Here is a 16,377-nt window from a genome sequence, read left to right on the forward strand (position 1 = left end):
TAGAAACTCTCATTTTCGTTGTAAAACGTTTTTCATTGGCGTAAACTGTTTCTGTTAAAAAAACTTTTGCAATTGCAACAAACTAAATGTTTTGCAACAGAATTGGCGTAATGAATACACCCCAGGGTTTATGGAGGTATACAGTGAACCTTATTTATAAGTGTCCCAGATACATACTTTTCTATAGGTAGGTTCTGAATGTTGCATCATTGATGATAAGAAGTGAGGTCCAGGTAACAATAAATATAATGTTCATTGTCATTATTTATTGATGATCAATGAACGTTTACCTTGGACAACATAATCAAGCAAATGTATGCCTGTTTTTAATTATCCACTCATGCCAGTACGTCTACCAGTTATTACAGACATAAGAAGGCTCTCTAAAATGTTATAATGACAGGGAGGGTACCAATGCTGTAGAAATCACATGACCCGCATTTCAGCGGCATGTAGTTGGTATTAAAATGTTTCCAGGACCACCTTCTGTCCACTGCGTACATAGTGGCAATATTGCGAGAAAATACACATGTCCCTCGGCTCTTTTTTAACTAGCGTTATATTTTATGACATCGGGGCTCGGTCACGTTCCCGTAGAACTTAGCAATTAGTGGCCGTAGCTAGCTGTACCTTGCAGCTGTTATTATTGCTCCGATCCAAAAGTGACAGAGGCAGAGAACGAAAGTGCGAGGGGGACTGCGAATTCGCTGGGTTAGCTAGCTAAGTAGGAGGGCTGAAGCCAAGTAAGGCCTGTGACCGAGAGGATCGTGTTCCCTTCCGACAGAAACACGGCGAAATCATGGCCAACATCGCGGTTCAAAGGATAAAACGGGAATTTAAAGAGGTTCTCAAAAGCGAGGAGGTGGGTTATTTATTTTCTTATATCAACCGTGAATGCAACGCTAGGTAGCTAGCAACGTTAGCAGAGTTTGTGTCAAACACGATTGCCTGTTGTTGGAAAGTAGTGTTTTGTTAGCTAACAGCTAGATAGCGGTACCAGCTGTTAACAAAAGCGAAGGACAAGGCGCTAGCTGGCTTGCAAGCGAAGGCCAATGAAGGAAAATGTGACTGGCTTTTTGCTAACTACGTTATCGTTAGTTATGGCTGCTAGCCTACAGGAAACCCCCTGCCTGGATGCCAGCTACTACTATACAGATAGCGTTTCTAGCGAAGGTAGCAACCTAGTTAGGCCAGGGGTAGTGAAATAAGCCACGCAAATACGCTCACCCTGGCTTGATATGATTAGAGGTGAAGACGTTAGATATCTGGTTATTTAGCCACCAAGCTAGCTAAAAAGTATATTTGCCACACACCGCTAACGATATGTTACCACCAATGATTGTTATATACATAATTGGTTACCACCAGGGTGCAACTTCTGCCGCAGAGGGTTCGAAAGCTAACGTTAGTGTGACATTTTCTACCTGTCCTGTTGCAGGCTAGGTTGAAGAGAAATCATCATCAAATATTAGAACTACATGGTTTGGTTCAGGTGTTATACTTTGCATTCCATGTTATAGATGCTTCTCCCAGAAACGCAGAACACTTTATTTCATGAGGATAGGATTTACCATACATCTTATTTTCAAGTTATTGAAAAAGGTCCCGGACAGGTCCATGTTAATCCCTAGTCGATAAAGGCATCAAATCACCTGTCTGGATTCTTAAATTCAACATGTTTTGTCCAATATCTCAAGATAGGGTGGTCATATTGTTATGACGTCTTTTCAGTTCAAATGCTATATTATGTAAATGTGGCAGTACGGACACAGATGAACACTTCTCACCTAAGTCTGAACTGTAACACAGACGGTTCCTAGTTGGATAACATGGTTTACTTCTACGGTAGGCCTACATCCGAGTTGGGTTACATTGTAATGTTATTTTTGGTGTTGATGAGTTACTCTGGTGATGGGAGGATAAACTGCAGCAAATAGTTAGCCTAAGCACAGAACAGTGAGCTGCATGCAAGAACCAGCTGCACAAAAGACAAGATAGGACATATTTTCAATTCACTGGTATTTAGCTATGTTTTTATTGATTGTAGGCTGTAGCCACTGAATTCTGGTAGTTTTTACTTGAAAGAATAAAACCATTAATCACAAAATTTGCCACTGGCACAATACAGCCAATGACGCGCAGTGCTGCCGCTCTTCTGGCTCGTTGTCTCAGCGAACGGCGTAAGGCACTCCCCACACCGCTAGCACTAGTCATAGAAATGGGGGTGGCGAAATGTGATTTTGGACCAATCCCTCACAACCCATACATAAAAATGTAGATACGAAGCTCTACTTTGTAACCTGCTGTTTTCCCCCGTGTCTCTGAAAACATCTGAATGATAGAAGAAAAAAGTTTTACATTATACTCAACAAAAATATTAACGCAACATGCAACAGAGGCGTTAGAGGCTTATGGTAGAGAAATTAACATCAATTATTTGTCAACAGCTCTGGTGGACATTCCTGCAGTCAGCATGCTCCCTACAAAACTTGAGACATCTGCGGCATTGTGTTGTGTGACAAAACTGCACAATTTAGAATTTCCTTTTGTCACCAGCACAAAGTGCACCTGAGTAATGATCATGTTTAATCATGTTCTTGATATACCAAACCTGTCAGGTGGATGGATTATCTTGGCAAAAGAGAAATGCTTACTAACAGGGATGTAAACAAATTGTGCACAATTTGAGAGAAAAGCTTTTTGTGTGTATGGAAAATCTCTGGGATATTTTATTTCAGCTCATGAAACATGGGACCAGCACTTTACATATTGCGTGTATATTTTGTTCAGTCAAGACGTCCGTTGACCGTGAAACACCCTCAGGATTTTCCCATAGCTCTTGGCAATACAATGTCACATCGATCTTACTCAAGGTTGAGGAATACCCATCGCCATTATAAACACAACGATTTGTGGAGTTTCACTAAAAGGGTTGGCCCACAGATTTGAATGTTCTTGGCACAGTATTGGGATTTTTACTGCCACATTGTTTTCAAATGATTTATGTATTTTGACGACCACATAATTTACATTTTGGGTGCGTTCGTAAATTTGCACTGGCTATCTACTCCGATTTCAGAGCACTCTCGTCCGAGTGTGCCAGAGCGCAGAATAGTTGATGAATTTACGAACATTTAACAGCTGTTGAATATGGCCGGTGTCAGTAAATGTCACCAAAAAAGCTCAATTAAATTGCTGCCAGCAGCACACTTACAGTCACCAATGCTCTGGATAACATAAAAACAGCATAATCAGCTCTGCTAGGGCAAGTAAAACGGTCAGTGAGGTGTTCTCTTGTTTATGTCTGGAAGTAGCTAGCGAACGTTAGCCGGTTAGCTTGGATGCTTGACTACCGTTGTGAGGTCCGAACGCTCGGATCAACCCCACTCCTCGGCCAGATCGTCCAGTGTGTGCTCTGAACTCTCCAAGAGCGAAATGCTCTGACTTTACGAATGGACAATCTGACAACGCACTGAATTTACAAACGCCCAGAGCGCACTCTGGCACTCCAGATTGAATTTACAAACACACCTTTAGTGAAAACAGATTTGTTTACTGCAGTATTTTGTAGAATTATTGCATTGCGTCCATTGTTTGTTGGGTCACCTAACACCCAACTAATATCAACATTTATATTTAGTTTAGCAGAAATTATTTGCCTTCTATAAGTTAAGAAATATTGCCTGGTGTCTTGTCATTCTGTTGTCAAAAACCCACATCTTTAAGTTATTTTCTAGTTTCTCTCCCTCATGAGGAGGGAGGATAATGAAACTTCACAGAAATAACAAGTAAAGGTAGACCTACCAATTAGTTTGTTTTTACTGATACAAATGTGGTTTATGATTTATGAAGTAATTCAAATGCATTATTCTGTTACCAAATCGGTAACAGAATGACAAAAAAAATCTGTTAACAGAATGACTGCAAACTAAATCGGAGACAATGGAAGTTCATAGTCACAAACCAAAGGAGGTTGGTGACTCCATAATTGGGTAGAATGGGCTTGTGGTAACGGCTGGAGCAGAATGAGTGGAATGGTATCAAATGCAAACATATGGTTTCCATGTGTTTGATGCCATTCCCATTCGCTCTGTTCCAGCCATTATTATGAGCCATCCCACCCTCGGCAGCCTCCACTGCCGCAAACCCAGTAGTGTAGTGCGATCTTATTTAGGTGATGGAGCGCAATTTTTGTTTATGACGTTCTTTCCTTTTGTACCGACAGATGTAACATATTGAATAGCCTATCATTAAAGAAAATGCATCCTCCAATTGCAAATTGCCTATACCCACACATAGATTGTCTCATGTTTTCTATTTTTAATACCCTCCAATACCAGGTTAGGCATAGGCTACCTAATTTCAAAATAGGCCGTCACTGTCAATCGCGAATGATAATTCTTCACGTTTTACTGGTGACACGTCACCTGCGTCTGCGTGCAAATCCATTTGACTGATCTCATGGGAATATGCATTTAGATGCTCTTGAATTACTGTTTCGTGAGCAGATTAGAGCAGATGCGTTTTCTTGCATTTTGTTTCAGTCGAAGCATGTGTCCCGCCTAGTGGCGCGCTCGGTTGAGTTTTGGCGCACACCAGAAAAATGGACAACGGTGCTTCAGCTGACCATCGTAAAATCTCATTAGAAATGAGGTGTTTTTGGTGTAACAGTAATGTTCTAGGCCTGATATGCTATTGTAGTCGGTTCTGTTACGTAAAATGCTAATTAATCGTTGATCTTGCAAGACATTGATTAAGCTTTTATCTAACTTTACTCAGCACCATGGTGAGAAGTGATGACCTGTTTGTAATAATAAGTGATGAAGTAAGGACTATTAGGCGTAGCGTTTATTTGAAGCGGTTGGTGCTTAAAGGACGGCACCAGTGAAAGAGTGTGACCCGTCTTTAGTATTTTACCCGGCTCTATGGATGTGACTCAGTGACACCACCCCTGGTTAGAGGGGAATAACGCAGCCCAAGAGTTAACGCCCACACGGGAACTTTATTTAAACACACTGAGGAAGATGAACATGGGATGTACACTACATGACCAAAAGTATGTGGACACCTGCTCGGCGAACATCTCATTCCAAAATCATGGGCATTCATTTGGAGTTGGTCCCCCCCTTTGCTGCTATAACAGCCTCCACTCTTCTGGGAAGGATTTCCACTAGATGTTGGAGCATTGCTTTCATTCAGACACGAGCATTAGTGTGGTTGGGCACTGATATTGGACGATTAGGCCTGGCTTGCAGTCGGTGTTCCAATTCATTGCCAAGGTGTTCGATGGGGTTGAGATCAGGGCTTTCTGCAGGCTAGTCAAGTTCTTCCACACCGATCTCAACAAACCATTTCTGTATGGACTTTGCTTTGTGCACGGGGGCATTGTCATGCTGACACAGGAAAGGGCCTTCCCCAAACTGTTGCCACACAGTTGGAAGCACAGGATCATCTAGAATGTAATTGTATGCTGTACCGTTAAGATTTCCCTTCCCTGGAACTAAGAGGTCTACCCTGAACCATGAAAAACAGCCCCAGACCATTATTCCTCCTCCATCAAACTTTACAGTTGGCACTATGCATTCGGGCATGTAGCGCTCACCTAGCATCCGCCAAACCCAGATTTGTCCGTCAGACTGCCAGATGGTGAAGCGTTATTCATCACTCCAGAGAATGCATTTCCACTGCTCCAAAGTCCAATGGCGGCGAGCTTTACACCACAACAGCTGAAACTTGGTATTGCGCACAGTGATCTTAGCTTTGTGTGTGGCTGCTTGGCCATAGAAACCCATTTCATGAAGCTCCCAACGAACAGTTGTTGTGCTGACGTTGTTTCCAGAGGCAGTTTTGGAACTCTGTAGTGAGTGTTGCAACGGAGGACAGACAATTTTTACGCGCTTCAGCACTCGGCGGTTCCGTTCTGTGAGCTTGTGGCCTACCACTTCGCGACTGAGCCGTTGTTGCTCCAAGACGTTTCCACTTCACAATAACAGCACTTACAGTTGACCGGGGCAGCTAAAGCAGGAAAGACATTTGATGAACTGACTTGTTGGAAAGGCGGCATCCTATGACTGTGTCACATTGAAAGGCACGGAGCTCTTTAATAAGCAGGGCCCCACAGAGGCGGGCCAGGATGTCCCCTGTGTCCATGGCCCGGGAGGTGAGCAGGCTCAGCGGCTCCCCAACTGAGGCAAGCCAGGCCTCGGCAGCGGAGAGCAGGCGCGGCAGTGGTTCCTCCACAGAGGCAGGCTGTGCCCCAGTGCATGAACCAGAGGTGGACCCAGGGCAAGCCCCAGAGAAGGTCCCAACGGTAGACCCAGAGTTCAGGCCAATAATGGTGAGTCCAAGGCAGATGGTGGATCAGCTCAGACCCCAGGAGCAGGAATAGGTAGTGCCCCTGGGACAGGACACTGGGTGGTGAAGTCTGGGTGGTCGGCCCCAATGAGGTCTGTTGTGTCCCCCACAGTTGAGGGTTGAGTCCAGCAGGACCAGGACTGGAGCTGGGTCAGGTGGTGCACGCTGGGGACCCAGGGCTGGTTCTGTGTCAGGTAAAGCTTTACTATCAGTAGCTGGTGACACCAGTGTGGCTGTATCCCCCCCATGGGCACAGGTCATGGCTGGACCGGTCATCGGAGGTAGCAGCAGACAGGTCCGGTGCTGCTGGAGGGTCCCCTACTGCAGGGACAGAGTGTCGGATGGGCAGACAGGCTCGCCGTGTAGCTTTGACTGGTGATGATCTGGCGGCAGTGAGGAATAGGGTCCAGCCAGCGACATAGGCTCACTACCGTGTGGCGATGCTGCTGGAATCACATAGGAGAGGGTTCCCCCCAGACTCCACAATGGTGGAGGGGGGAATCGGGAATGACATCTGTTGTGGGCTCAGTCTCTGTAGCAGGCAACTCGGCGGGATCGGCGGAGGCCGAGGACATGACGTGTCCCTGCCCGGTCTCAGTCGCAGCCGAGCCCGACAACGGTGCCAGTACCGGAGAAGCAATATAGTCACACCCGATGGTCACAGTCACACCTGGCAACGGTGCCGGGGCCGAAGAGACACATTCCTGCTGCTGTCCTTCATATGACTGTCCCACGTTCTCTACTGCAACCTGTTGGAGAGGGCTCCCCTGACAGGATGAACCCTGGGATCTGGTCTTCTGTTGCATAATATTCTGTTCAATACGGGCGAAACTGTACTCCCTATGACGTATGCAGCCATGTCCAATGCACAGCAACTCCCTGGTACTCCCAATGTAGAAGAATAAGTCACACGCTGCGTTGTTGGGGACGCGGCCCTACTTGGTGCTGAGTAGTATCCCAGAGGTGGAGGAGAAGGGACCATGCCCCCAGAGTCATACTCCACTTGTGGTGTTGAAGGATAGCTCTGCCATTCGGCTTGTTCAGGAACAAACAACAATTTGCAGTATAGGCCTATGACTACGCTATAGCCTAATGTAAACACAAATACATAAAGCTGAATAATTGCACTGTTTGCAAGGAGAGCTTTAGTTGCGAGTAGGCATTTCATTGTATTGTGTGGCTTACACTACGCTGGAACATAAATAAACGTTGATTTGATTAGCTAGAACACCTTACATTATTTTATTCTGTAATAGGGTAAATTGTATTTGCATATATTAAACATGCCATCACATCTATTGACCATTACAACGTGAAATTGCAGGAAATTCATTTTAAAACAGCCAATTGATTGTTTATCAGGCTGTTTGTGTGGCGTATTCATGCGTCTTAATAAACTATAACCTAAATGCATTTATTCCACATTTCCAGTTGCCCACCCTGACATACCAAGCTGGAACGGACCCTGCGTCTCATCCAATAGCCAATATAGTGTAAATATCCCAAGCAGGGTTACAGCAACTTCCAGAGAGGGTTAGGCTGCTTGGGCTTTGCGGTGTCTACTGGTTTGGGTGTCCTCGGCAGAATGGTGTCCCCGTAACCGAGTGGTCACACACAGTTCTGGGTTCCACAGCTTAATAGTGTTGCACGGTATACTGAAACTTGGGTCGTTTTTTGATACTATGACATAAAAAAAAAAAAAAACGTTTCGGTTCAAAATTTTATTTTTTACTTTCGGTACTTCTGTCAAATGTGTCTCACGGATCAAGCCTGTCTATCAGCACAGCCGACCACTTATTATAGCGCACCGTGCCTGGTCCACTTACGCATTGCTAGGCTGCACTGGGAGTCTGGGATACATCATGTTAGCTCCCAGCTCATGCTGCACAGAAGTTAACACACTTGAATAATGCGACACGGCATGTAGAAATGTTCATAACTGTTTGCAAAATAATTTCTCTACAGGCTAGAACACTTCACGATGCAAGAAGATACCGGTAGCTTTTGGCCCTTTTGGATATCATATCAGAATCTATAGCACAAGTCACTACTTTCAAACGTCTCAATGTTGCTTGTGATCAAGGTATCTGTCATACTCAAGTGCAAGGAGACCGATCATGTGAAAGTATTAGTTCTCACTTTTCCGTGAGAATGTCTGTGTTGAGAGGTAGTTGGGATGAGGTACCCTCTGACGGAGACCCCTCCTTTCCTTACACCCTGGCCCGTGCTCTGTGACAGAACTAACCGATGACCTCTCTTCTCTCTGACAGACGAGTAAAAACCAGATAAAAGTGGACCTGGTGGATGAGAACTTCACAGAGCTGAAGGGGGAGATCGCAGGGCCACCGGATACACCGTATGAAGGTGAGAGGCCCAGGGGAGGTTATTGTCGTCTATTCAGACAGACCTGACTGCTTTACCTGGGACAGACTCGCCTGGGGTTTACTTGAGGGCTGAGGCAGACTACCTGACTTACCACAATAGGATTCAGAGCACTTTTACCTCGAGTGAGCGTGGTTCATGTCATGCAAAAGGATACAGGTTTCTTGCTGTGATTAAATATTTTCCCCCAAAATGTTTTCAGGTGGTAGATATCAACTAGAAATAAAAATTCCAGAAACATATCCCTTCAATCCACCAAAGGTAGGTGGGTGTGTGTGTATCAAACATATTCTGATGTTTGTCATTCAGTTTTGGATTTTGTCAACATTGACCTGAGCCAGGGTGAAGTCCTTGCTAATTTATTTGCTTGTTTATGTGCTTCCCGTGGCCCCCCAGGTACGATTTATCACGAAGATTTGGCATCCCAACATCAGCTCAGTCACAGGTGCAATATGTCTGGACATCCTCAAAGACCAGTGGTGAGTCACTTTATTTCAATACACTAAAATTCAATTATTTCTTTCATTGTCATGTCTTGGTTAAGGCTACTCTGTGTACCCTCCGTGTGTCTGACAGGGCGGCAGCTATGACGCTGAGGACAGTGCTGCTGTCACTACAGGCCTTACTGGCAGCTGCAGAACCAGACGACCCACAGGACGCTGTGGTGGCCAATCAAGTGAGAGGAACACTGTGTGCATGTGTGGGAGAGAGAGAGCATGCATAAGTATGCCTGGAATGTCTTTGTAGATTTTGTAATGTGTTTTTTTAGACTTGCTCTGTCTCCTCATTGTTTTATTCTGCAATGGGTTGGTCAAAACAAGCATTGTGATTGGTTGAGACGCGTTCTAAGCCAGCCATACTAGAAAAAATGTTTAGCACGGGTAAGCCTATGACGCAAAAATGGGTATCTTGTGTTCTGATCCATCTGAGAAAACTCTGCTCATCCACTGTCCCATCTGCCCAGCCAGCCAATTCATTAAGTTGATCTCCACTGTAAAACGCATCTAGACATTATTTGCTTCTAGCTTAACATTTGGTTTGCAACAAGGGGGGTTTGTTGCAAATGTTGCTGTCTGTCTCTCGACATTTGCAACATTGTGTTGATATTGAAATTCGATCTCCACTGTCCTATTGAGAATTAGTGTCAGGACTAGACGGACATCTTTTCTCAGCCAGTCAAAATCATGAATCAGCATAATCCTCAAACGCTGATTTCTCACAGTGCATTCTGAAAGTATTCAGACCCCTTGACTTTTCCCACATTTTGTTACGTTACAGCCTTATTATAAAATGTATTAAATTGTTTTTCACCTCAATCTACACACACTACCCCATAATGACAAAGAAAAAACAGATTTGTAGATTTAAAAAAAAAAAAATTGATTAAAAAAAATGAAATATCACATTTATAAGTATTCAGACCCTTTTGTTGAAGCACCTTTGTCAGCGATTACAGCCTTGAGTCTTCTTGGCAATGACGCTACAAGCTTGGCACACCTGTATTTGGGGGGTTTCTCCCGTTCTTCTCTGCAGATCCTCTCAAGCTCTGTCAGGTTGGATGGGGAGCGGTGCTGCACAGCTATTTTCAGGTCTCTCCAGAGATGTTCAAGTCCGGGCTCTGTCTGGGCCACTGGAGGACATTCAGAGACTTGTCCTGAAACCACTCCTCCATTATCTTGGCTCTGTGCTTTGGGTCATTGTCCTGTTGGAAGGTGAACCTTCGAGGTCCTGAGCACTCTGGAGCAGGTTTTTATCAAGGATGCTTTGCTCCGTTCATCTTTCCCTCGATCCTGACTAGTCTCCCTCTCCCAGTCCCTGTCGCTGAAAAGCATCCCCACAGCATGATGCTGCCACCAACATGCTTCACTGTAGGGATGGTGCCAGGTTTCCTCCAGATGTGACGCTTGGCATTCAGGCCAAGGAGTTGAGTCTTGGTTTCATCAGATCAGAGAATCTTGTTTCTCATGGTCAGAGTCCTTTAGGTGCTTTTTTGGCAAATTCCAAGCGGGCTGTCATGTGGCTTTTACAGAGGGGTAGCTTCCGTCTGGTCACTCTACCATAAAGGCCTGATTGATGGAGTGTGATTGTGGAGGCCAGGTAAATATGGTCAAATAGCCCTTACACAGCCTGGAGGTGTGTTTTGGGTTATTGTCCTGTTGAAAAACAAATGATAGTCCCACTAAGCGCAAACCAGATGGGATGGTGTATCGCTGCAGAATGCTGTGGTAGCCATGCTGGTTAAGTGTGCCTTGAATTCTAAATAAATCAGTGTCAATTCTTGACATTTCCCGAATTGACTGACCTTCATGTCTTAAAGTAATGATGGACTGTCATTTCTCTTTGCTTATTTGAGCTATTCTTGCCAGTATATGAACTTGGTCTTTTACCAAATAGGGCTATCTTCTGTATACCACCCCTACCTTGTCACAACACAACTGATTGGCTCAAACGTATTAAGAAGGCAAGCAATTCCACAAATTAAATTTTAACAAGGCACACCTGTTAATTGAAATGCATTCCAGGTGACTACCTCATGAAGCTGGTTGAGAGAATGTCAAGAGTGCACAAAGCTGTCATCAAGGCAAAGGGTGGCTACTTTGAATAATGTCAAATATAACATGTATTTTGATGTAACACTTTTTTGGTTACTACATGATTCCATATGTGTTATTTCATAGTTTAGATGTCTTCACTATTATTCTACAATGTAGGAAATAGTAAAAAATAAAGAAAAACCCTTGAATGAGTAGGTGTTTGGAAACTTATTTTTAATACATTTGCAAAAATGTCTAAACCTGTTTTTGCTTTGTCATTATGGGGCATTGTGTAGATTGAGGAACTTTTTTGAAATGTATTTAATCCGTTTTAGAATAAGGCTGTAACAAAATGTGGAAAAAGTCATCAGGTCTGAATACTTTCCAAATGCACTGTATACAGAGAAATGTCAATAGAAAAACAGGTGAAACGAAATGGAAGGCAGCTACAATTTTTCTAGCTGCACGGTTTGATGTGACTGTTAGCCGTAGTTGGCTGGCTGGCTAGCTAGCTAGCTAGCTAGCAAGGGATAAGAGCGTTGCCGGCCAGCATGGCAACGGAACATTTAGAACCAACGACTGGGATATTGAACAGAGTTCACGACTGGGTCGCGTCTCTGGCAGCTTAACCGATAGAATAAACGGCCAGCCGGCTTGGCTAGTAACCATAGATGCGTCGGGACTAGCCTATATTTTTGTTGAGGGATGATATACTAGCTGATGAATAGGTTGATAACCCGTTGTAGAAAAGCAACTGTACACTCGGTTGTGCAAGACAACTTTTTTTAGCACACAATAAGTGCTAATAAAGTAGTTTTAGCATGCCCTCTCGTCTACAATTGCTTTACTAAATTGTAGCGTAGTGAGGTTTTGTATACTGCCAACTCAGTGTTGTGTGTTCTCACCCTTTAGTATAAGCAGAACCCAGAGATGTTCAAACAGACGGCCAGACTCTGGTCTCACGTGTACGCCGGCGCCCCCTCCTCCAGTCCAGAGTACACCCGCAAAATAGACAAACTCTGTGCCATGGGCTTTGACAAAGTGAGTGGGCCCCACGTGACTAGCTCTAATGCTGTCTCAGCGGTCGATACCTTCATAACTCATTTACATTTTATTATGGTTCACCAATGGATCTGTTTTGCGTTTGAATACTGTAGCATAGTTATGACTGTGTTATAAACTTCCTTCTCTACTGTTTGTCCCGTCTCCACAGAATGCAGTAATAGTGGCGTTGTCGTCGAAATCCTGGGACGTGGCGACTGCGACAGAGCTACTGCTCAGTAACTGAGTCTCAACGGTCCCCTGGTCCCAAATCACCCCATCTGACCCCTCCGTACACACCCTCTCCTTCAGTCTCCCTCCATCTGAAGCCCTCCTCTGTTCCTCTGACCCCTCACCTCCACACCTGTTGAATACCCACTCTCAACCTCCTGGCACTTCTCCCCTTAGTCATAATCACCATCGTCTCTGCTCTGTACCACGCTCCAGCTTTCCTGCCATCTTCACATTGGCACTATACCCTTCCATTTCACATACCTCAATCAAATGACTTGAACCAAGTGCCCTTCCTCTGAAGCGCATGCTGGACCCCATTCACACGCTGGCTTTGTCCAAACACTCTTCACTGGCATCCTATTTAACTATACAATCCTTTTACATCAGCTATGACCTTGAAGAAAGTAAGGAAGCAATGCTAGATTGTTTGAACAGAGCCATTTTCTTAATCTCCTCCATCTCCACCCTTTTGGCACTTGCTAGGAAACATTACTGATTTTTCCTTGCAGTAGCCACATCCGTATCATGTCACCTGTCTTAAGAGTTTTAACTTCCCAAACCCCCCTCCCCAGCCCACTCCATCAGCAGGTAGCCCCACTCCCCTCATGATTCATAATCATCACTCTTTCTTCCCCCTTTTTTATTTGGTTCTGGCCTCCTACAGGAAGACATTTGGATTCCCATTTTTAAAAACAAAGAAAACAGTAAGCGGAAAACGCTCACCTCATTGTTCACCGATAACGTTACTCAAGCAAATTGAGACTGGAAGTTAAAAAAATGTAAAGGTTTGAAAAATATGGCATCCACTGAATAATGCCAACAGAGAAAAAACTGTCAAGAATTCATCTGTAAATAAAGCTATTAAAGTCTGTGTAAATTAATCCAAAATGTGTGGAATGTGTATTATGTGCTTTTAAGAAGAGGTTAATATTGTAGAATTATTTTTGTGTGTTTGCATTTGTGTGTGTGATTTAGTAGTCCTCCCTGTGTGTGTGTAAAACTCTAGGGTGAGAAGCAAAATGTATGATGCTGGGGAAACAAAGTCTAGTGGGAATTATATACCTGGGAAAAGTAGAACATGCATATTCATTACAATAGAATTGTGTGCATGTAACCATGCTGCATACATATGCATATTTATTTCAATAAGTGTATTTGTATGCACTGCACCGTCAGTGGCACCAAAGGAATAAATAAATGGGTTCAACCTGTCGGTAAAGATGATTAAAAACCAACATGCTGCTGGATCAGCGCAGGAGCAAGATTGACGTATCGAACAATGGGCTCTCAGTTGCGAAAAAGCCGCAGAGCAGATCGTCTGCGTAGTCAGGCGAGAGTTATTAGTCAGAACACAACCAGATGGCAGGGTAGGTAGCATGTGTCTGAGCCAGCCTCGCCAACAAGTCCATCTTTTATCACAGGAGTGGACCTGGCAGTGCTCTCTTTTACCCATAATGCAGCCTGCGTGCCTGCACTGGGAAGAATGCCCCTACAAGCGTGTGTGTATCAGTCTGTGTCCCTGGGTGTAGTCTATACTGTGTAAGTAGGCCTACACTCTTAGAAAAAAAGGTGCTACGGGTTCTTTGGTTTGTCCCCGTAGGGGAACCCTTTTTGGTGCTAGGTAGAACACTTTGCAAAGGGTTATACCTGAAACCCTCTATGAAGAGTTCTTCCTAGAACACTCTAAAATGGTTCTACCAGCCTTACCTGCATTTTTTTACATTTTTATTATACATTTTTTTTACATTACATATATAATACGGCTTTTCTTTCAGGGCCTACATTACTTAAACTAACAGAGGTCAGAAATTCCTGGTTTACAGGCCACATTAGGCCTGCAAGTCACATTATGCTGACTTGCAAAGTGTAATTCTTATTGGAATCCAGCCAGAGTGATGATATCCAACAAAAGCGGAGGTACATAAAAATGCCTCCATGCACTTACTACAAATGCCTTCAACAGGTTTGCCGTATTGTACATTGCTCTCTGTTACTCTGTTGTATCGTCATTAGCATAGTATACACAATCCCAATTTAAGCTCCAAGATGCAGGCAATTTGAAAAAACTAAAAAGTAGATTTTGCTGATTTTATTGGCGCATTGGACCATGTCGCGGGCCGTAGTTTAAAAACTCCATGGATAGTGGTAAAACCATGACGTCATATATGGATTCCCAAATCTTTATGCAACTTCGCCATTTTAACTTTTAATAACCTACATTCAGAATGACTGCCTGGGAGGGAGGATTGTTTATTGAGACTACCTAAATTATGTAAACTGGAATAACCATCTGACCCAGTAATGGGTGAAGTTACAAACAGATTGGATTAGTTTAGATAAATGGATGCTACTTATCTTTGTGTAGCATAAGATCAATCAATCAGACAATGTGCATGCAAAAACAGATATTGAAACAAACAATTCTGAAAATAGTTGGGTGTGGTTTTGAGTGTTACTCTGCACAGAGTAAAAATGACATAATCACACAACTCTGGTTATTAACGCCACCACGGAGTGTTCATTTAACTATTTACTAGTTAATTAAACTCCTGAATCAACACTATAAATGTTACACTGAAAAATCCACACTAGTTAACCCAGGCCAATTTGCTGTGTACCGTACAATACACTGCTGGTTCACTCAGACTCCCTTCTATTCTTCTACTCTCTGCTCAATGAAAATCACAGAAAATAGTAATTTGAAAGTTTGTCTTTGCCATGATTTCTTTCTATGTCAATACTGTACAAAAGCTCTGACAAAGTCCTTGAGGCCGATACGTAAAGCTTATTAAAGAGCAGTGATACTATCAAGAGCAGAGCGCGGATTATTCAACTGTTACTATGCACCTGCAACAAAGATAGCGCAAATGTGCGATTGCCTTTTTGAATTTTGAAGTACTGTACATGTAAAATGATTAATACCTCTTAAATGTAACTACATGTAATATTAAATGTACCAGTCAAAAGTTTGGTCACAACTACTCATTCAAGGGTTTTTCTTTATTTTTACTACCTTCTATATTTTAGAGTAATAGTGAAGACATCAAAACTATAATATAACAAATATGGATCATGTAGTAACCCAAAAAGTGTTAAGCAAATCAAAATATATTTGATATTTTAAATTCTTCAAAGTAGCCACCCTTTGCCTTGATGACGGCTTTGCACACTCTTGGCATTCTCTCAACCAGCTTCATGAGAAATGCTTTTTGTTCCCACAAATGCTGAGCAATTGTTGGCTGCTTTTCCTTCACTCTGCGGTCCAACTCATCCCAAACCATCTCAATTGGGTTGAGGTTGGGTGATTGTGGAGGCCGAGTCATCTGATGCAGCACTCCATCACTCTCCTTGTAGGTCAAATAGCCCTTACACAACCTGGAGGTGTGCTGTGTCATTGTCTTGTTGAAAAACAAGTGACAGTCCCACTAAGCGCAAACCAGATGGAATGGAGTATCGCTGCAGAATGCTGTGGTAGCCATGCTGGTTAAGTGTGCCTTGAATTCTAAAGAAATCACAGACAGTGTCACCAGCAAAGCACGCCCACACCATCACACCTCCTCCTCCATGCTTCATGGTGGGAAACACACATGCAGAGATCATCCATTCACCTACTCTGCGTCTCACAAAGACATGGCGGTTGTAACCAAAAATCTCAAATTTGGACTCATCCGACCAAAGGGCAGATTTCCACCGGTCTCATGTCCATTGCTCTTTTCTTGGTCCAAGCAAGTCTCTTCTTCTTTAGTAGTGGTTTCTTTGCAGCAATTTGACCATGAAGGCCTGACTCATGCAGTCTCCTATGAACAGTTTATGTTGAGATGTGTCTGTTACT

General features: G+C 43.6%; 1 protein-coding gene across 1 annotated transcript; it reads left to right on the forward strand.

The window, feature by feature from the left end:
- The first annotated feature begins 443 nt into the window (after positions 1-443).
- On the forward strand, positions 444-13,433 carry LOC120048167 (ubiquitin-conjugating enzyme E2 K-like). Its single transcript, XM_038993918.1, has 7 exons — positions 444-862; positions 8,625-8,718; positions 8,939-8,997; positions 9,133-9,215; positions 9,313-9,412; positions 12,183-12,311; positions 12,484-13,433. The coding sequence occupies exons 1-7, from the start codon at positions 800-802 to the stop codon at positions 12,556-12,558; spliced, it is 603 nt and encodes a 200-aa protein (XP_038849846.1). The 5' UTR covers positions 444-799; the 3' UTR covers positions 12,559-13,433.
- Positions 13,434-16,377: the final 2,944 nt, after the last annotated feature.

Source organism: Salvelinus namaycush, chromosome 5 (genome assembly GCF_016432855.1).
Source record: "Salvelinus namaycush isolate Seneca chromosome 5, SaNama_1.0, whole genome shotgun sequence".
Lineage (NCBI taxonomy): Eukaryota > Metazoa > Chordata > Actinopteri > Salmoniformes > Salmonidae > Salvelinus > Salvelinus namaycush.